This window comes from Oreochromis niloticus, linkage group LG23 (genome assembly GCF_001858045.2).
Source record: "Oreochromis niloticus isolate F11D_XX linkage group LG23, O_niloticus_UMD_NMBU, whole genome shotgun sequence".
NCBI classification, from domain to species: Eukaryota; Metazoa; Chordata; class Actinopteri; order Cichliformes; family Cichlidae; genus Oreochromis; species Oreochromis niloticus.
The window spans coordinates 35365097-35387322 of NC_031986.2; the positions used below are offsets into that span (position 1 = coordinate 35365097).

At 44.5% G+C, this 22226-nt stretch overlaps 1 protein-coding gene across 6 annotated transcripts; it reads left to right on the forward strand.

Moving 5' to 3' along the window:
• The first annotated feature begins 984 nt into the window (after nt 1–984).
• Nucleotides 985–20957, forward strand: nrd1b (nardilysin b (N-arginine dibasic convertase)). 6 transcript variants are annotated; one of them, XM_005478752.4, is made up of 31 exons: nt 985–1137; nt 4931–5134; nt 5556–5814; nt 5939–6020; nt 6998–7151; nt 8188–8261; nt 8391–8486; nt 9238–9360; nt 9620–9677; nt 10005–10078; nt 10520–10589; nt 11114–11191; nt 11302–11422; nt 11545–11603; nt 12396–12456; nt 12737–12841; nt 12938–13061; nt 14003–14089; nt 14433–14552; nt 15135–15186; nt 15561–15711; nt 16373–16500; nt 16861–17023; nt 17683–17714; nt 17843–17981; nt 18342–18389; nt 18882–18934; nt 19290–19373; nt 19449–19656; nt 20084–20173; nt 20296–20957. In XM_005478752.4, the coding sequence occupies exons 2-31, from the start codon at nt 4944–4946 to the stop codon at nt 20500–20502; spliced, it is 3291 nt and encodes a 1096-aa protein (XP_005478809.1). In that variant the 5' UTR covers nt 985–1137; nt 4931–4943; the 3' UTR covers nt 20503–20957. The 6 variants fall into 6 exon arrangements, with proteins under 6 accessions (XP_005478809.1, XP_005478810.1, XP_005478811.1 ...); XM_005478753.4 differs by lacking the exon at nt 985–1137 and adding an exon at nt 1150–1381; XM_005478754.4 differs by lacking the exon at nt 985–1137 and adding an exon at nt 1150–1316.
• The last annotated feature ends 1269 nt before the right edge of the window (nt 20958–22226 follow it).

Sequence of the window (22226 nt, forward strand, 5' to 3'; positions counted from 1 at the left end):
TAGTCACGATTACGTCGACTATCAAAATAATCGTTTGTGGCAGCCCTAGTCACAACACCTACAGAAGAACTCTGGTGGTTCTGCAGAGGTTGGATATCAGTGATGTGCAGGAGGACGGTACAGAATGTGAATAAAAGCAGAAACATGGTGGTCAACTTCAGAACGAAGATCAGGATGTGGGTGTGTTGGAGAGTGTCCACATCAACAACAGGCTGAACTGGAGGGATGACATAAGAAGGAGACAAGCAGGCTCTGTTTCCTAGAGAAGCCAAGATCCTTCACTGTGTGCAGCAAAATGATGGACATGTTCTATCAGTCAGTGAGTTCTGCTGGAGAAGCAGCGTATTCAAGCTGACATAGGGGGAGAGGCAGGGTATATGCTGGACAGCTCGCCAACCTGTGGCAGGGCTAACAGAGAGACAGAAAACCATTCAAGCCTAATTATTAATCATCAACTTCATACTATGGGGACGAAACTAAACACTAAACACCGGACAAACATGTAACCTCCACACAGAACAACCTCAGAAACATCATGGATTTGAACCCATGACCTTCTTGCTGTGAAGCAGCAGTAATAAGCACAGACACGTGGTAGTTATTATCTGCATTATTATTATCATTATTACTATTATTATTATTATAAATGTAAACAGGTAGGATCTTTACCTTGCAATATAAAGCACCTTGAGGCAACTGTTGTTGTGATTTGGTGCTATATAAATAAAATAACACTGAACACAATGTTTTTTCTTATTTGTTATTTTGGCTGCTGTAACAGCTTAACTGTGGATTTTCACAGGGTTAAAAAATACAATAAAATAAAAATAAAATCAGCCCAAACGATGCAACTTTTTACTTAAGAAAACGAACGTTTCTTTATTTTAATGACAACAATAACCGAGACTGTGACAAACAGGAGGCCTCTATGTCTTATTTATTAATTATTCCATTACTACCTGTGCCCCCCCCCCCCAGCATGTTTCTCACACAAGCTTTACAGCTCGATTAGTGGCGACCAATTAAACAGCCAGTCTTCTGTGATTGACGTGACCTCAGCCAATCAGAGGCCTTGTTTTGACCAGCTGGGTAGTACCGGGCTACTTTGCTTAAACTTCGGCGGCTTCAGAGACGAAGGTGAGTGTTTTATTTCTCCTGGCAGGTAAAAACGGCTCACATCGTCACATGTCGGAGTCCAGGTGAAGCTGCTTCCAGCTGACGGACACACAGCCTCCACCTGCCCGGCCGGGGCGGTTGGCTGACGCTACTTCCTAGTATCTGGAGTAGCTAGCAGTCCGCTAACCAGTGGGATTAAAGTATGCTGAATTTAATAGCTGTGAAACGAGCCGGCGGAGCCTCCACCTGAGGCTCACGGAGCTCGGTGTGTTTGTGGAGTTGCCGTCGGCGGTTATATGAAGTTCGCTGCATCGGTCAACCCGTTAGCGCCTCCGTTAGTTTCCTAACGGGGAAGCTAGCAGTTAAATAGACTGGATTTCACATGAGCTTCCGCTCAGTTTAAATCCTTGTTAACGTTTAACGTTGTTCTCGCGAGAGACGATGCAGAGTCACCAAAATCCCCTCGTAAAATCTGATATTTACCTTTTACCGAAAACCATTACTTGCTTAAATAAAACCCGAGGTACTTTTCAAAGCAGGAGGCGTTGTTCTTCAATTCGGCATTCATTTAATCTGTATATGGTATTTTATTATTGGCTACTTGATGCTGATTCTTTCTGTAAATTGGGAGTTTAGTTTTATGTATGAAGTGATTCCAATGACACCCATGATTAAATGAATAAATGACGTTTTTGATTAAATAAAATCTGCACAGTCTGGATTCATGTTTCTCCCACGCTGTCCTAAAGAAAAGTGTCCAGTTTATACCGATTATCACAGTCAGTGCTGATACATTTATTTCCAGTGAATTACTCATTGATAACTTGTTAACACTAGAAGTCCCAGGCTTTTCTAACCCTCTGTCAGCTAAGTGGAAGCTAACTTGGCTAGTCTTTTAGCATCAATTCATATGTAAATTGGGTCGTTACCTGAGAATTGTGGAGGGGAGTGGGGGTGTGTGAATGATTGCGGATTTCTAACTGCAAACTGCCTCTTTGTTTGTGTGTGGGGAGGGGGAACTGCTAAAAGCTGTGAACTTCATTTTGTGTTCGTCTTGATGCATTCTCAATCATCCAGGAAAATAAATCTCCAAAAGATTTATTGATAAAAACAGTACAAAAAAACCAAAAAATATTTCTACAAAAACAACCATTTGTACACATATTTACAGATAATAATAAAAAGTGAGTGAGTACATTTCAATCACTCACAATCCTGGCACTGCCATGGTATCTGTAGTCTGCATTTACCACATGTGTATCTGTAGCAGTGAACACATCGCACAGTGGCATGATTGTTCTTGCATTTGTGTTTGACCTGACACGTGGCTCTTTTTGCAGGGCTAGGTGTGGAGGGTTGTGTCCGAAGCAACTGTTCTTTTCTTGCCTTCTTCCCAGCCATATGAGAGTTAGCCAACTCTCTTGCAAGCTCCACCAGGAAGTCCACCCGTCTTTCCTGCGTCCCGGTGCATGCTTGATACAGCACATGTGCATTCAGTGCTGCCATGTCAATCATGTTATAGGACCGTGTACTCCCGCACCATCTGGTCCATCACATCCACGCCACACTTTGTGGTGTTGTAAAGGGCGACAGTGTTTAGCTTCCTTTTGGTGGTGTTATCAGTCTGAACCACGCTGTGCATGCTGCTAAGAATATAGACTGTCTTCTTCCATTTGGCTGCATACGCCGTCAGCGTGGCAGCAGAGGTTGAAAACACCTAAGAAATAAGATAAATTGTTATTTCCATAGCACTTTTACACACAATGAAACACATAAACATAGAACCACAAAAGACCTGCAGCCTACCTGAGTGGTGAATTCATTGCGATTTGTGTATCTAGCGGATTGAGGAATTTCCCGGCGAATCTTGCTGACTGTGCCGAGGATGGTGGTTTTCCGTCTAAGAAGTTTTTGCGCAAGTGAAAGTGATGTGAAGAAATTGTCCGTGGTAACATTTCTGCCCTTGTCTAGGAATGGTTCCATCAGCCTCATCACTACATTTTCAGACAGTCTCTCCCCACTGGGACGATTGGGGTCCTTGCCAAGATATGTGAGGACATTGCAAATGTACTTGGATTTTAGGTCGCAGGCCACCCAAAACTTGATCCCAAACTTGACAGGTTTACTTGCAATATACTGCAGGAAACAGCACCGAGTCTTTGATCTTGATCTTGATCAAAGATCTTGATCTTGCGGGGGGTTACTAGGGTTCCATCACTACGTGACTGCTGGTCAGCAAACCTGGGAAACCCACAGATCATTGGAACTATGCCGCGTAACCGCTTCCAAGACATCATGCAACACCTACGCTTTGATGACAGGTCCACCCGCAGTGATCGAGCAAAGACTGATAAGTTCGCTGCAGTTTCCAGTGTGTGGGGATCATTTGTCACCAACTGCATCACGTGCTACAACCCTGGTCTACATATCACCGTTGATGAACAGCTCTTCCCATCAAAGACTCGGTGCTGTTTCCTGCAGTATATTGCAAGTAAACCTGACAGGTTTGGGATCAAGTTTTGGGTGGCCTGCGACCTAAAATCCAAGTACATTTGCAATGTCCTCCTATATCTTGGCAAGGACCCCAATCGTCCCAGTGGGGAGAGACTGTCTGAAAATGTAGTGATGAGGCTGATGGAACCATTCCTAGACAAGGGCAGAAATGTTACCACGGACAATTTCTTCACATCACTTTCACTTGCGCAAAAACTTCTTAGACGGAAAACCACCATCCTCGGCACAGTCAGCAAGATTCGCCGGGAAATTCCTCAATCCGCTAGATACACAAATCGCAATGAATTCACCACTCAGGTAGGCTGCAGGTCTTTTGTGGTTCTATGTTTATGTGTTTCATTGTGTGTAAAAGTGCTATGGAAATAACAATTTATCTTATTTCTTAGGTATTTTCAACCTCTGCTGCCACGCTGACGGCGTATGCGGCCAAACGGAAGAAGACAGTCTATATTCTTAGCAGCATGCACAGCATGGTTCAGACTGATAACACCACCAAAAGGAAGCCAAACACTGTCACCCTTTACAACACCACAAAGTGTGGCGTGGATGTGATGGACCAGATGGTGCGGGAGTACACGGTCCGCAGAGGAACACGGCGCTGGCCAGTTGCCGTGTTCTATAACATGATTGACATGGCAGCACTGAATGCACATGTGCTGTATCAAGCATGCAACGGGACGCAGGAAAGACGGGTGGACTTCCTGGTGGAGTTTGCAAGAGAGTTGGCTAACTCTCATATGGCTGGGAAGAAGGCAAGAAAAGAACAGTTGCTTCGGACACAACCCTCCACACCTAGCCCTGCAAAAAGAGCCACGTGTCAGGTCAAACACAAATGCAAGAACAATCATGCCACTGTGCGATGTGTTCACTGCTACAGATACACATGGTAAATGCAGACTACAGATACCATGGCAGTGCCAGGATTGTGAGTGATTGCTGAAAATGTTGAAATGTACTCACTCACTTTTTATTGTTATTTGTAAATATGTGTACAAATGGTTGTTTTTTTGTACTGTTTTATCAATAAATCTCAGCAACAAAGGAAATACACCCATGTGTGTTGATTTCTCCCTAAGGCAAACTGAAACACAAGTTTCCTTGTGGCTCAGGAAACTAACCACTCCAAGTGGTTCAGCATGGCCCCACCTTATTTACATAACAAAAGCAGCTGTTCACAGGTGATTAAGGATATTAGCTAAAAGCCTACCAGCCATTTGGCTCGACGGTGGGTTTTATAGGTAGAAAAGCCAAATGGCTCTTCTCTGGGACTTCTAGTGTTAATGTGTGTGTCTCACTGCAGAGGACTCTCCACAATGCCTCAGACCAGCAAGTCGATGAGTGGTGCTGGTGCTGCTGCAGCATCTGTGCCAGACCAAGGTGAGCCTCCGCCCCCAGAGGACGCCAGGGCTCAGGTGGCTGCTGGAGACAGAGAGGAGGGAGCCACTGTAGATGACCAGGGAGACCCAGAGATCGTCAAATCACCCAGCGACCCAAAGAGATACAGGTGAGTGACACAAGCATTTATTCAACCCACGATTAGGGTTCAAATGCAACCAGAAAACTGCTGAGTCCAACTGGCAGTTTAACCCCACAGACCTCCATTTCAGGTGTTTGCTTCACAAGTGAACTCCTACCTGTGATTGGTTGAAACAAAAGTTTTCCAGCCAGTGAACTGTTAGAAATACTTTGTTCTGGCCCACCAGGCTGTTATTTGTCTAAGGTCCTCCTGAAGTTTCATTTTATTTTTCATTTCAGAAAATTAGTGTTTGTTTCTGCATTTCTTTCAGGCTTTGCACTTTGTTCCTCTCAGTTTAGTCTGATGCCTCTCTGACAGGAAGGTCATCCAGTGTTTAAAGTTGTTACCTGAAATCCAGGTGTGATGTTACTTGAGCCTTCACTGTATGAACTCCTCTGCTTTCCTGCAGATACATCGAGCTGAGCAATGGCCTCCGAGCACTCCTCATTTCCGACTTCAGTGGGGCAGACGGGGAGGGAGGCGACGGAGAGTCCGCAGAGCAGGAGGAAGAGCAGGAAGAGGAGGAGGGTGGGGAAGAAGATGAAGGGGACTCAGGTGAGGGCTCAGAGGAGGAAGAAGGGGACAGATCAGAGGAAGAGCAGGACAGCGACTTTGAAGAGCTGGAAGAGGAGAACCCAGTGAAGAAGAAGAAGAGCTCTGAGAAGCAGGTGGGTGTGTGGAGGATGGGTGATGAAGGCTCATCCACTTCCTCCGAGTCTCTAAACAAAAACAGTTTAACTACGTCAGCTCTCTGTGACAGATCCACCAGCAGTGACCCTTGTGTGTTTTCAGGCTGCAGCAGCTCTGTGCATCGGCGTGGGAAGTTTCAGTGACCCCGATGAGCTGCCCGGCCTCGCACACTTCCTGGAGCACAGTGAGTGTGAACGTCATCGCAAACATCACCTGTGCTTGTCTTACAAACGATCACCCATGGTTTTAATTAGAATAAAGCTTTATTAATGAGATGTGATGTGAAAGTCAATGAACAGTCATCATCAGGTGTCTGTTTCCAGCATCAAACCTACCCACCCAAATCTACCCACTCTCACGATGCGCTCACACCAGACACGAAGCAATGTTACACCTCGCCTCACTCACATGAATACAGCTGCGTTGGCCCTCACAGCCAATGGGACAAGGAGGAGTCCAGCCGACAGCTGGAATCGTTTTCAGAAGTGATCGCAAAGTCCTCACTTTCCTCCACGTGCTTTCATTGTTGAATCGTGCAGCTCCAGCTGCCCTCAAACAGCGTCACTAAACCCCGCCTCACTGCCTCAGGAGAATCCTGATGACGCAGCACGAAGAGACTTTATTACAGACGCTGAAATATTTGAACAAATGCAAATGCAAACTCGCCTCTGTTAGCAGTGCCTGCTGTAAGTTAAGAGTAAATAACATGAATTTACTGAAATCACTGGAGAAACTTTAATATTAAAATGCTGCCAAAATATTAGAAACACCCCTTTTTCACTTGTATGAGCACTGCTGGAAAAAGAAGCTGTAAACGTGGTCAGCTCAGCCTGTGTGACTTCGATCCTAGCCTCCAAAAACTCATCAGGAAGTCCTCACTATAAGAAAATGATTTTCCCTTTGAGAAATTTTTAAAAAGCTAAAGACTTCCTGCTGCGGCACTGACTTTTTGAGTGGTATTTCCTACGTGAAATAATCCAGACGTCACAATGAGGAGCCTCACATGACCACACAAACATCTGAACGTTAACACGTTAACCTGCTGGACCTACAGATGATTAGTTTAAACCCAGCAGCTTTGATTGCGAGATGTTGGCAACTTGTGATTGGCCAGCAGAGACATGATCTGACCGCTCTGTGCTTCTTCCTCCTCCCCCTTAGTGGTGTTCATGGGCAGTGAGAAATACCCGGCGGAGAACGGCTTCGACGCCTTCCTGAAGAAGCACGGCGGCAGTGACAACGCCTCCACAGACTGCGAGCGGACCATCTTCCAGTTCGATGTGCAGAGGAAGCACTTCAGAGACGCGCTCGACAGGTGAGCTCCTCGGGTTTCCTGTTACCTGCTGTTTGTGGGATCCGCTGTGAGCTTTCAGGCGTGTGAAGGCGGCGCCCTCGCTGCGAGCGGACGGAAGCTGTTTGGGCCATCTGGACCTCTGATGGGAGGTCAGCTGTTCACTGCAGACGCTGTGAGGTCACATTGTTCTGAGGCTGTTTTTAGAGCAGCGGACAGACGGACGGCTGAGGACACGAGCCCTCTGGAGGATGGAGAGGCTGTTATACCCACTGTTTCCCGACATGTAGATTTTTGAATTTGTGGTTCAGAAATATCAGAAACTGTTAAAAAGTTCCCACAGTCCTCTGTCTCTGTGTGTACACTGCCAAAAACAGCTCTACTTGAAATAAGACAAATACTTTTAAATCTGACGAAATTGAATTGTTTTCAGAAGAAAAATCTGCCAGCAGCAGTTGCTTGGTTAGAATCCTTAAAACTAGCAAATGAATTTAACTGTTGTATGCCTTTAACAAGACGAAACTATCTAAAATTTATGCTTAAGAAAATTGGACTTGTTACCTTGAAGGAAAATCTTTACCTAAAATGAGCATTATGCTTTCTCGATCAAGCTGTTTTCAAGAATTATTTGCTTACTTTAAGATTTTACGCCTTAATTTAGATTTTCACATAAACAAAAAAACATTACCTTTTTTAAAATATTTTATTTTTGGCCTTTATTGATAGGGACAGTGAAGAATCGACCCATGTCCTCTGCTTGGAAGACATTTCCTCAACATTCAGGGACAAATGTTAACATTTAAAATAAGGAAGAGGGTCGCCGTTTACAAAAAGGAGGAAAAGCAGCTTAACTGTTACTCTGTTACTGTTACTCTCCAGCCGCCTGGTCGTTGTAAAAATCACACACAGTTAGTGTCATGAGCTTAAACTGTCCTATAACACATTGATCTCTCCTGCCAGACAAACTGTTGGACACAATATTTAAACTACACATATTGTTGCCTTTCTCAGTCTCAGCTGACACACCTGCTGTAGCCCTGATGTTCTGTCTGCGTTTCAGGTGGGCTCAGTTCTTCATCTGTCCTCTGATGATCGAGGACGCCGTCGACAGAGAGGTGGAGGCAGTCGACAGCGGTGAGTCCAAACATGTTTGAATATTAAAATCTGCCGCACGTTACCGCGCGGCCAGAGGCTCTCGCCGTCTTCTGCTCCCTCTATCTATATCTCCTTCTGTGATGTCACTTCCTGTCCCCTGATACTCAGAGTTTCAGCTGGCGAGGCCATCCGACTCCCACCGGAAGGAGATGCTGTTTGGGAGTCTGGCCAAACCGGGACACCCGATGGGCAAGTTCTGCTGGGGTGAGAACACACACACACACACACACACACACACACACACACACACACACCCAGGCTGACTCCACTGGCTTTGTTTGATGGTTCAGTCCGATCAGGGTTCAATACCAGGGAACTTTTCATGAAGGTGCCGTGACGATTAGTGATTCATCTTGTCCTCGACGAGGTTTTCTCTCTGACTGAGGAGTTTGATGCATTTTTCAGTTGAATTTCTCAAGTTTTCTGAACTTCAGGTTGTTTTGTATTGATTTGAGCTGATCAGTGCTTCTGCTGAATGATGCCTGCTCTGTTTTCTTTGACATGTTCCCAAAGAAGATCTCAGAGATTACAATGTTCCTTTTGCAAAAATGTTTTAGGAGCCAAATTTTGCAGACTTTTCTCTCTCTTTGATTTTGTTGTTTTTGTTTGTTTTGTTTTGTTTTTTTTTATTTTATTTTGCAAAACCCTGCATGTCATTCACAAAGATGTGTGAAATTCTGTGAAAAAATAAGTGGACACAGAATTACCATCTGATTTATCAAACATGCCTCCCAGTTTTGTTCCAAGCTTCTTGTGTTAGTGAATCAGTAACACGTATTTAACAGATGTCTAAATCAGTGGGCTTGGGCTGACGGCCTGTAATCTGCGAGGTCTGTTTTCAGTTCTTTCGCTGCACCTCTTGCTGCATTGTGTTTCCTGCCCAGGTAGACCTGCACACACTTGTTGGTTGTGGACAGATTTTTGTGTTTAGCAGGTGTCGTTTTGTTCCCGTCAGGTAACGCTCAGACATTAAAGCACGAGCCTCGAGAGAAGCAGATCAACACCTACGAGCGGCTCAGGGACTTCTGGAGGAGATATTACTCAGCTCAGTACATGACGCTCGCCGTTCAGTCCAAAGGTAACAGTAGAACCGCCGCCATGCCGGTCTGTCACGTGTTTTTACTCCGAGTCTGTGGGCAGGACTTGTCGTGCTGATGAGCTGTGTTCAGCCTTGCACCTGTTTATTCCTAATGTGTCACAGAAAGCAGCAAAAACACAAAGTGCCAACAGACTGGACTGAACGCTGTTTATTTATAGAGTAAAGTTCAGCTTTAAACTGAAACTGTGGATAGAAACGAGCTCTGTAACAGGTGGATCACAGTGTTTGTGTTCTTCAGAGACTCTGGACACACTGGAGGAGTGGGTGAGGGAGATCTTCATCAGGGTGCCCAACAAGTAAGACACACACACACACACACACACACACACACACACACACACACACACACACACACACACATTAAAGTGATGTCACATGTCTGCATCCAATTACATGTTGCCATAGAAACCCTGAACTTTGTTCTGTGTAGAATTAATAAACAGTGATCATCAGAATCTTTAAATGAATAAATTCTTTCATCAGTGACACCTGTTGTTCAGCTTCTTACCTGATCTGTTCAAAGTGAAGAGGTTTGATATTTATTGATATTGATTAGTGGAGAGAGTGCTGATCAGATCGATCAATAATGAAAATGATGTCAACGTGCCTGTGTTTGTTTCCAGCGGTGAACCTCGACCTGACTTCTCTCGCCTGCAGCAGCCGTTTGACACGCCGGCCTTTAACAAACTCTACAGAGGTGACTCATACTGATTATTGATTATTATGCCATGTTGTTGTTATTATTAGCAGCAATCCTTTGGTTATGAATATGGAGTATGAGCACCTGCTGCTTCCAGGTGTGTTTCCTGTCCCTGCTGTAGCACCTGGTTTATCACCTGTGGCTCACCGACAGGTCGTCTTTAGTAAAGTTGAAAGAGGCAGAAATCTGAAAATTGTCCTAAACACCTCACAGTCAGGAGGAGACCCACTGCCTGATCAATACAGTTTATCAGAATCAACCTGTAACAGTAATGTCAATTTCTTGGGCCAATAAGAACACTTCCCCTCTCTGACTGGCCAGTCTTCCATCACCTGACAGCAGAGTTACAGGAAGTGAAGCCATGGAGACGTCCTGAAACTGATGTTGATGATGTTCAGTGAGAAATCGAGATTGATGAAGACTGCTTGTGTGTTGCAGTGGTGCCTGTGAGGAAGGTTCACGCTCTGACCATCAGCTGGGCCGTCCCACCGCAGGGGAAGCATTACAGGTGAGTAACTTTCTGACCTTTAACCCTTGACCGTTCAGCGTAGCTGGCTGGGATGTATCACAGGATGAAGAGCAGGAGTCTCAGTCAGCTCGCACTCAGATTTCATTGCACAGCAATCACTGATCACTGTTTTGATCGTAACGCGCAGCCTGGCTATTGCACGCGGCTGTAGTCTAATGTCATAGTCACCATCAGTCAGACAAATCCTCAGTTTGAAGCTGTTTACTCTACTGAAGGAATCTGAAAGTTTTCCTTGTGCAGCAGGAAATAGACCAATTCAGACGTGTTCTTAGGAAATATTCAGCGTGTAGCAGAAAACACGATGACCACTCACTCACTTTGACATCACTGAACTGTTAACTGCTTTATCCTCACACCACCATCACGCAAAGCTTGTATGATGGAGCTGCGGGTTGAAGAGTATTGAACGTCCGGTCTGATGTTGTGTGTGTGACATGCGGCTCGGTCAGGCAATTTGTTCACAGCTGAGTGTGTGAACATGTTTGTTTGTGTTCCCGTGTCAGAGTGAAGCCTCTTCATTACATCTCCTGGCTCATCGGACATGAAGGGACCGGCAGCATCCTGTCGCTGCTCAGGAAGAAGTGAGTCATGAAAACAGATGTGTGAACGCAGGAAGACACTGCCCTGTTTGTGTGTTGTGTGTTTACAAGTGTGTGTGTGTGTGTGTGTGTGTGCGCGTGTACGTGTGCAGATGCTGGGCTCTGGCTCTGTTTGGAGGAAATAGCGAGACTGGCTTCGACCAGAACACCACCTACTCCATCTTCTCCATCTCCATTACTCTCACTGATCAGGGCTACCAGAACTTCTACCAGGTACACACACACACACACACACATACATACATGTCGGGTATTCATATCTGAATATATCATAGTGTTTGCTGATGTTAAAGCTTTAGGTTTGGGGCCTCACTGTGCTGCTGTTCTCTCTGCAGGTCGTCCACTTTGTGTTCCAGTATCTGAAGATGCTGCAGACTCTGGGCCCCCAGCAGAGGTCAGGCTTACAAACTTAATTCCCATCTGAGCTGCAGATGTCCATAAACGATGTTTTCTAGGTCAAATCTGGTCGTCACCGTTTAAAAACAAATCCATTTAGGTCCATATGTGGTTGAAAGATCATAATCTTTGCAAGCTGTTCCAAAGGTGTGAATTTAGCCCAATTCCAGCTGTGACTTCCTGTTTTCCCTCTGAGCAGCTTCCTGTTGATTAGAGCTCTAACTGACATCTGATTGGCTGAGACGTAGAAGCTAAAATCAGTCACATTTGGTTGAAAAGTGAAGGTTCAGCAGATGTCTCCATCACACCATCCTGCTGAAAAGCAGATGTGTCTTTGTTGACAATGGATTTCTGTGTGATCACGCCACCACACACCGTCCACTCAGGCACGTTCAGCGCTACATCCAGCGCTACATCCAATCAGAACATCCCATCTGTAATGAAGAGCGGCATAATAGGATCGATTTATTGTTAGTTTTCTTCTGTAAAAGATGCTTAAACAGAACATCAGTAAAGGGACGAGTTCTTATCACACATTGAAGTCAGACGTTATGTAAGGAGGAGATATGGGACTCAGACAATTATTGATTAAAACATTGTGTTTGTTTGGTGTTCTGGTGGGAGGAGCCAGACACTTGTTGAGCCAAGAATGACGTCCAAGAAAAAAATCTTTTTAAGCATTAATCTGGGACAAAGTCACTGAGCTTTGAGATTATTTTATTTTATCTGCTTTTATTTCTTGTTCCTTGTCTGAATGAAATCCTCTGTTTTTGCTTTCTTTATTTTTCAGGATCTATGAGGAAATTCAGAAGATCGAAGCCAACGAGTTCCACTACCAGGAACAGGTAGAGGTATTGCACCACAGACACACAGTCAGGCTGAAGTGATGTGAGCTCAGGGAGGAGAGCAGATGCTGAAGGTAGACACTCAGAGGAGGAGGAGAACCTTCATGAGGGACAGCAGAGACAGAGTAGGACAGAAACAATAGAGTCAAGCATTGTGTAGCTCCTCATGATGTTTCCTGTGTTTTTCTGTGAGAACGTTGAATTTGATATGTTCCAAACACAGAGCAGAGCTTCACTCTTTACTGTCTTTCTCTGTGAAATGCTAACTTCTGATTGTGTCGGGCAGACGGATCCCATCGAGTTTGTGGAGAACATCTGCGAGAACATGCAGCTGTTTCCCAAACAGGACTTCCTGACCGGAGACCAGCTCATGTTCGAATATGACCCCCAGGTGAGCACCATCGTGATCCAGATCTTGATCCAGAATCAGTGCAGTAATCTGTCCTGTGCAGAGTTTACGCTCTCAGTGAACTGTTTGTGTTGTCAGGTGATCAACGCCGCTCTGTCCCTGCTGACACCTGACAGAGCGAACCTGCTGCTGCTGTCGCCTGAAAACGAAGGCTGCTGCCCCCTCAAAGAGAAATGGTTCGGTACCTGCTACAGCATGGAGGGTACGACGCTTTAACCACAGCACAGTTACTCTGTTAGTCTGCACCAAGGAGCGCGTAGCTAAAAGCTAACCCTGACCCTGAGGCAGGGGCAGGTCATCATGGTGGGAGGGCATGAAGCTCTTATTATTTTCATCACTTAACTCACACAGACCATTTTGATACATTACTATAGTAACATCAAACTTCACCTTGGAGAACATGGAGGTTACCGTGCAACTCAGAATGAAAACACTGACAGCCGTAAACCTGCAGGTCTGGGGTAAAACTACTGTTTAGTTTGTCAGCAAACAGTCCAACAAAATAACAACAAACGTTTGTGTGCATGAAGCTGCAAAATGTATTCTGTTGGCATTACTGATAGGTGCGATTTGAAATCATTTATGGAGTAAATGTCTGCTTTGAAACACAGTAAAGCTGTGGAGGCAACTTTGAGTCCTACCTGTTTGTGTGAATGTCTCAAATTTAAAATGTCTGCTTTCAATAATAATGATAATAATAATAATAAATGTACAGCATCCTGATAGCTTTTAAAATAATGAAAGTTTAAAAAAAGCCAGATCCATTGTAATTTAGACTAAATACAAATCAGCTGTTCATGTTTTCATGTACAGCTGAACCAAACATGCTTGTTTTTTGGGCTGTGAGAGGAGGAACATGCAAACTGCATCCAGCACTCCTGTTTCTTCATCATAATAAAGATGACAGGACAAATCTGCCGTCAAACCTGCTTCTTTGTTCACAAATGTCTTCATCATCGCAGTTACTGCAAACTCTTCACAAGGTGGCAAAACAGGAAGTGACCGGAAAAGCCAATCAGAATTAAGTGGTGTGAAGTTAGCGCAGAGTTTAAAGTTTCAGGGTGTCCTCAGCGGTGACGGTCTGACCATGTGACTGCTTCCTGTCTGTCGCTAAATGTGGGTGTGTTTGTTTTGTCTCATCAGATATCCCAGAGGAGTGGGCGGAGCGATGGGCCGGAGACTTCGAACTCAACCCTGAACTCCACCTGCCTGCTGAGAACAAATTCATTGGTCAGTGTGAACACATTTGGCAGCTTCAGATGATGAAGAGCACGTCAAGCTGATTCAGGATCAGCTGAAGGCTGAAAGGTTCTGCTTCTCAGACTCCTACAGCAGAGCCGGGAACAAGTTTCCAGCCTTCGGCTGAAGGAGTCAGGAGTTTAGATCTGAAATCAGTCAGGATTTAAGAATTTAAATAACAAAAAAAAGCATTTCTACATCCTGTAACATCACGCTGTGACTTCTGTTTGATGCTTTCAGCTGTACTTCGGTACGTTTCAGTGTTTCGGTCATCACAGCAACATTACTGACAACCAATAAACTCGATCTTCTGGGTTTTTTGTCATTTCTGCAGCAACGGATTTCACCTTGAAAACGTCAGACTGTCCGGACACAGAGTATCCTGTGAGGATTGTGAACAGCGAGCGCGGCTGTCTGTGGTACAAGAAGGACAACAAGTTCAAGATCCCCAAAGGTGAGCTGGGCTGGCCAGGTCTGCTGATGGAGCTGAACCACAAAAAGGGAGACCAAAGTTTGGACCAACCAACAATTCAGAACCAAATGCTTCCAACTTTATTTACAGTCTGTGTCTGACAGTGAGCGAGTGCAGCAGAGTTAGAGGAGAGTTAATGTGCTAGTCTGACCTCTGCTGAGTGTGCAGCATCTTCAGGCACTGAGCACAAAGATGACGACCTGCAGAGTAAAAACTTTCAGTCAGTGTTTCAGTCCAATTTTAATCCATAAATAAGATTTATACTGGTTTAATCAGACAGACCAGTTTAAACTATCCACCTGAAACCAGCTCAGGCATTAAAGCTCGGTTTTATCAGGATGTGCCTGATGGGAAGCAGGTGGAACAGCTGCATCTTGTGGACACTTGATGACATTACACTTTATCCAAATAAGAGTGATGTGGTGTGATGTCAACTCAATTAAAAACTGTATTTATACCTACAGCTACACAGAACACGAATCAGCAAGACGATAACAGCTGGAAACAGTCAGCTGAATCAGAATCTGTTTGTATAAAAAAATCACTGATGTGTTTTTATTTCAGCCTACATTCGCTTCCACCTGATCTCCCCGATGATCCAGAAGAGCCCGGAGAAGTAAGAGCCACCGACACACCTGAACATATTAGACCCGCCTGCAGTGCAGCACAGTGTTACCTGGAATCAGTGACTGAAACAAACATAACTTCCTGTGCTACATAGTCAGCATTTGTTAAATTTGAGCGGCACAGAAGGCGAGTGGGCTGAGCCTCACTAAAGTCTCTAAATCTGTCGATGCAGTCACTGAGTTATGAACAGAGAGGTTAGCAGAGCGTGGCGATCACAGCTCAGAGTGAGAGTTGCGCTCGGTCTGATGTGGTTCAAACGGACACGTAAAGAATTCAGATATTAAGCTAGCAGTTCATTCACATTCTGAGATGATCACAACGATGATCACGATGATGAAGGTAACTCTCTCTCCTCCTCCTCAGCCTGGTTCTCTTTGACCTCTTTGTGAACATCCTGGCTCATAACCTGGCAGAGCCGGCCTACGAGGCCGACGTGGCTCAGCTTGAGTACAAACTGGTGGCCGGAGAGCACGGATTGATGATCCGGCTGAAAGGCTTCAACCACAAACTGCCTGTGAGGACACACACAGACACTCAGACACACACACATTTGGTATGAAGGTTATTCCTGCTCTGCGTGAAGCTGCAGAGTCAGCACTTGCAGCTCTGACAGTCTCCGTCTCTGCTTTTATCTTCTTTATTCTGAAAACCAAAGATTGCAGGAAGTGTCCTGCAGATGAGCAGGTACTTATTTAGGCATTTATACTAAATCATTATCTAAATTAACTTAAACTTCAATCATCACCAGTCACATGTGATAAACTACTGAAGGGTTGCCCCATAAAATAAAATCCCACCGTCTTTGTGTCACTGAATTCTCACAAACTTCAGGAACTGTGAGTGCTGGTCTCTCTGATAATTCAACTCAATTTTATTTATACAGCGCCTAATCACAACAACAGTCGCCTCAACACGTTCTATATTGTAGTATAGAGACCTACAATAACACAGAGAAAAAATAATCTCCAAAAGATAAAAGTCTCTACAAAACACATGGGTGAGTGCTCTATGCAGGTCTCATCAGCTTTTTTGTTGTGAAGGTTTGAATTTTGATGAGAGTAGTTCGATGTTACTTGACTGTTAGTTAAAGATGAAAGCACACAATAATGAAGTTGGTTTGATATCTGCGAGTCGGAGTGTTAAACATCATTTCAGCTGCTTTGTTTTCCTTCCAGCTGCTGCTGCAGCTGATCGTGGATCAGCTGGCAGACTTCAGCACCGAGCCGAGCGTCTTCACCATGTTCTCAGAGCAGCTGAAGAAGACCTACTTCAATATCCTCATCAAGCCGGACAGGCTGGGCAAGTACGTCCACGCAGGCCTTTTCAGTTCAGTATCTAGAGGAGCCGGGGGTTGAACCTTCTGAGGCACAGCTGCTCCTGAACCAGTTCTGTTCTGTTTTAACAGTAAATCGTGTCACATTTTAATAAGCTAATCAGAAACTTTACCATCAAATAAACGATTCCCAATGATTTCCGTCAAGCTGTGTTCATGTTCTCTGCCCCGAGCTCAGTCTGAGCATGCTCACTGATGTCAGTATGCAGGCTACATTTCTGAGGGTTTGATCAGTATCGGCTCCCAAACTGAGCGTTTCCTCTGAGGAGAGAGACTCAGTCTACAGCGGAGCTGTAGGTGGATGTGATCAGTGTGGTGTTTCCTCTGCAGAGACATCCGTCTGCTGATCCTCGAGCACTGCCGCTGGTCCGTCATCCAGAAGTATCGCGCAGTCTCAAAAGGTCTCACTGTCGACGACCTCATGACCTTCGTCAGAGGGCTGAAGGCGGAGCTTTATGCTGAGGGGCTGGTGCAGGGAAACTTCACTAGTGCGGTGAGACACACACACACACACACAGACACAGACTTGTTTTCATATAGTGAGGACATCTAATTGACATAATACTTTCCCTAGCCGCTTACCCTAACCATGAAAAATGAATGACTAATCCTCAGCCTAAACCTAAATTTAACCATAACCTAACTGTAACTCTGACACTAAAACCACATTTGGAGTCTCAAAAATGCCTTCAAACTCATGGGGAAGGGCATTTTGTCCTCAAAAGGGCTGTTGGTCCCCACAAGTATAGTAGCATTCCAATTTTTGGTCCTCACAAGTATGTATAAACATGGTTCATATAGACACACATGCACACAGAGCAGAGGTTAAAGGTAAAGTCTGTCAGTGTGTATCCTGGGACCGAGTTCCTCCTGAACAATATGCATCATAACAGATAAAACCTCCACAGCGGCGCTGCTATACAAGAAGAAGAAACAGGAAGTACAGAAAATGCTGTTTTCTCTAGGAAGTTTAATTTTTTTAAACTCTAGAATCTCTGCTTCTCTGAGTCCTGATTGTGTCTTCAACCGCAACAGGTTACAAAGATCGAGGTGTTTTGAAATGACACCGATGTGGAAATCAGAATCAAGTAGAAGAATATTTAGTCCAGGTTGAAGGTCTGATCTCACTGATGATGTAATTTCCTCCCACAGGAGTCCAAAGAGTTTCTGCGCTACTTCACTGAGTGAGTATCTGCTGCTGTTCATCAGCTCACAGAGACATCTTCAGTCCTCTGAAGGACGTCAGCGAGGTTTTACAGATTCAGGGAAGAGTTCAGCTTTCTGCTCTGATGTCACACCAACCTGTGTGCAGGAAGCTGCAGTTCCAGCCGCTGCCTGCAGAGGTCCCCGTGCTGTTTCGTGTGGTGGAGCTGCCGCTGAAACATCATCTCTGCAAAGTGAAATCTCTCAACAAAGGAGACGCCAACTCTGAGGTCACCGTCTACTACCAGGTAAAAAACACAACACCACAGAACTGCTGATTCCTGCTTTGTCCAATAGGGGGCACTCTCAAGCTCGTCCAGAATGAACAAAACTAAATTTCATGATGTTCATCCTGGTTTTGATAGAAGAGCTCAAGACAACAGATATAATTCTATGTTTTATATTTATGTGGTTTCTATTTCAGTAAAATGCCTTAGTGCGAGTATCGGGGACATCACAGCGCCACGAGTTGCTTTACAGCATCCTCTATTTTAATTTGGGGCATGAAGCCAGCAGCGCTCTCCTGATAGTATCACCTTCAATCACAACCAGCTGCTTCCTGCTGGGCTTTAATTCTGTGTGTGTGTGTGTGTGTGTGTGTGTTACAGTCCGGGCTGAAGAAGCTCAGAGAGCACGCTCTCATGGAGCTGATGGTGGTGAGTGTCGCCTCAAGCACTGAACACAAGTTTAACATTTAGAAGCAAACTGAATAAATCCAGATCGTTCAGGTTCACAAAGTTCTGTGACTCCGCCCATGAGAACCTGTACCCGATGTAAAGATGGACGATCACCCCTCTAAGGTCGTCTCCCTGTGCACCTGCTCTGACCACTCACCCTGTGATTTGACCTCAAACACGTTCACAGAGCGAACACGAGCCTCTGCTCTGGTGAGGAAGGGGCGGTCCGCACAGGACTAACAGGAAGATATTTAAAAGGTTCAGAGGAGACCGCCTTCAAGGAAAGATCGTCCAGGTTTAAACAAGTGGGGTTTTTAAATCTGGGTGAAGTCATGAAGCTTATAGATCACACCTCATACACATTCATTTTATCAAGCTAAAGGCTGTTCACTGGTACGTATTCTGACTGAAACTACAGGAAGTGACCTTGTTACAGCTTCCTGTTTGAAGTTTATGTGTGTGTGTTCACAGATGCACATGGAGGAGCCCTGCTTCGACTTCCTGAGGACGAAGGAGACACTGGGGTGAGTGTTCCTCTGGTTAACTGTCACGCTGATTCAACCCACAGCATCATCATGTTGAAAAAGCAGGTTTCATAAAACAGGTTTCCATAGCAACACAGTCACTGATAATGAGAATCTCCATCAGTGAACAACTCTCCACCCTGAGCCAACTTGAAAGGAGATCCCACCTTAACGTCAGCTGAATAAAATCAGAAACCTTTAATAACAAACGATCACTTGTTCATATCTGTGTCACACAGACTGGACTCTGAGCTGCTTTTACATTCAAAGAAACAGCAGGGGGCGCTAAAACACCAAACTCACCACATCATCACTGAGTTTTTAACTTGCTGACCTCTGACTTTCTGACTTCCAGGTACCAGGTGTACCCCACCTGCAGGAACACGTCGGGTGTGCTTGGATTCTCCGTCACCGTGGAAACTCAAGCCACAAAATTCAGGTGAGGATACCTGTGTGAATTTAGCTGAGGTTTTCAGGTGAGCCAGTTTAAAGCTTCTTTTCGTCCTCCTCACAGCTCCGAGTTCGTCGAGGCAAAGATCGAGGAGTTCCTGGTGAGTTTCGGGGAGCGTTTGTCGGGTCTGAGCGACGAGGCCTTTGGGACTCAGGTGACGGCGCTCATCAAGCTGAAGGAGTGCGAGGACGCACACCTGGGGGAGGAGGTGGACCGCAACTGGTTCGAGGTGGTCACACAGCAGTACGTCTTTGACCGGCTCAACAAGGAGGTGACACTCATGTTACTACATTTGCATGTTACTTTACCAACATCCACCCATCCATCCACCTAGTCTCTTTTCTGTTTATGTAATTCAGGGTTGCAGTGGGGGTGGAGCCTATCCCAGCTAAGTTGAGATGGATGAATGTGAATCTTACCAGAAGTCATGCTATGAAGTGTTCTCTCACCATGTTCTACAGGCAGGCTCAGGTTTAACCAAACCAGCCAGTGACCGTGCCAGTGCTGGTGAATGGTCTACCGACCACTCACTCTTACAGCTGGGATGGGCTCCTCCTCCCCTGAAATTCTGAACTGGATAAGTGGTAAAGAAAATGGATGGATGGATCTATTGCGAGTTTGTCCCGGGAATTTGATGCTAAGAGGCTGTGTTGCTGGTCCTGGTCCCAGTTGATGACTGACTGTGGTTTGCGTTGCAGATTGAGGTTCTGAAGACGTTCACCCAACAGGAGCTGGTCTCCTGGTTCCTGGAGCACAGAAACAGCAGCAGCAGGAAGCTCAGCGTGCATGTGAGTAAACAGGAAGCAGTATTTCTCTCTGAGCTGCGTTTGTAAGGAACGAGCTGTTTCAGTAAAGTTGAGTTGTTAAAGTCACACTCTTTATTTTCCTTCCTGTTCCTGTCTGCACTCAGGTGGTCGGCTTCGGTGTGGAGGAAGGTGATCAGAGCGCCGCCTGCAGCCCAGATTCTGCTACCTCGTCCTCGGCCTATGGTGAAGTGAGCGAGCTGACATTTGTGCCGACCTCGTCGCCATCTCTTCAAGACGCCACGCTCATCACCGACATCAGAGCTTTCACCTCCTCCCTGCCCCTCCACCCCTACCACAAAATCATCAACTAGGCTCCACCCCCTACAAGTGAAACACCTACTGATTGGTCATGTTTCTGCTGTGTCCTCTTCCTCTCTGTGATTGGTTACAACAGTGCTACATTCACTTCTTGTGGGAACTAATATGCTCTGAGAAACAGATTTCAGGTCAGTTTTGGACAAAGAGTCCAGAAAAACTACAATCATGGCACCTTCATGGGTCCGATGAAATTCCCCTCCTTGTAGCTTTCAACTGTGAAATAATGATTTTTCCCACAAGACATGAATGCAGCGTGATGACTCAGGGCTGTGGTATCAATAAAGTCATTATTTTACTTGTAAACACACACGTGTTCTTCCTGTTATGCTCACTCCATGCTTCAGTTTGTCCTTCAGTAATAAAACATTTAAAGACATTTCATATTTCATCTCCAACTTCTTGTTTTCATTTGGAAAAAAATCAGAAATAAAGCAGACAAAAAAGGCAATCATTGACCTCCATTAATATCACTGACTATAAAAACTATAATAAATCCTCAGATTTTTGGAATCCTGCAGTTTAGAAATTGGAATAACCACTAATAAAAATAACTCTTAGCTAGAATATGAGCTTAAATGAGTGGGAGTACATGCAGTGTTAAGCTTAACACATGCCTGGATAACATGAAAGGACACACAGGAGAACGGTTTCTTCTTTCTCGCCTTTTTATTATTAGTTGTTTAGTTAGTCTGATAACCTTTTTAAAAAGGCACACATATGCAACAATCTCATTACTTAAGTTTACTATTAATATAATTAGACAATGGACTCAGCCTAACCACCTCAGAGGGTCACAGCTCCATTTCAATGCAGTGGACTAAATGTCCTTGAGCAGCACAAACACTTCTCTAACCAGTCAGAGATGAATTTGCATTGCGTTTTCTCCAAGGACCAAAAGAATCACAGAAACTAAATGACAAGCTAATTCAATAGCTCATCCAGCCTGGGAAAAGTAATAGAATTTAAAACGAGGGGTGGAAATCACCATTTTCAATGTCTGAAAAGATTATTAATCCTATTCTTAATTTGATTTTCTTAGCCGATTATTTATCTCTCTTTAAAAATTTAATAAAAGCATTTTGAAAAGATGTTTTTGTTTTCATTCTAAATTTAAAAGTATGTTTTAAGATTATGTTTTATTGAGAGTTTCATGTTTTTCCTGTAAATCCTCCATCTTTTTGATTTGAAGTATTCATTACTAGTTATATTTTTTTTGCGTGTTTATTACTTTTTAAAAACATGATAAACCTGAATACGTATAAGCAAATATTTATGCAAAATCCATTATATATAATCGAATCAAATGGAAAGTCTTTTTAAAAATTGTTTTATGAGTGTTTTGTTTTATGATCTTTTAATTTTATGCACATTGCATTAAGCAAAAATTAAATTAGCTGCAGCTGTCTTTGACTTGAAGAAATTCTTTAACATTTAGACCTATTTTCTGCATATTCCAGCATAAATTAAAATAATGTTTTGTGTTTACACTCACTCTTTCAAATAGATGCAAGTAAAACACTTGCAAAATAAATAAAATCAAAGATTCAGCGGCACTGAGTCCTGTCGCTCTTAAATCTGTTTTCACCTGTTTAGCAGGAGTGGAGCAGGCGGAGGTTTGCCCGTTGCCGCAGCGGTCATGTCAATGGGAGGATCTGAGGGTTTCTCTGTCAATTTCACATTCCCGTGGCAAGGTTCCTCAGTGCTTGCTCAGATTTGA

Coding starts and splice junctions, on each gene's coding strand:
- nrd1b (XM_025903103.1), top strand. CDS start 4,911: ATGTGTGTGTCTCACTGCAGAGGACTCTCCACAATGCCTCAGACCAGC. Junction 10,079..10,519: donor CTTTAACAAACTCTACAGAG/GTGACTCATACT, acceptor TGTGTGTTGCAG/TGGTGCCTGTGAGGAAGGTT. Junction 15,712..16,372: donor GCTTCAACCACAAACTGCCT/GTGAGGACACAC, acceptor TTTTCCTTCCAG/CTGCTGCTGCAGCTGATCGT.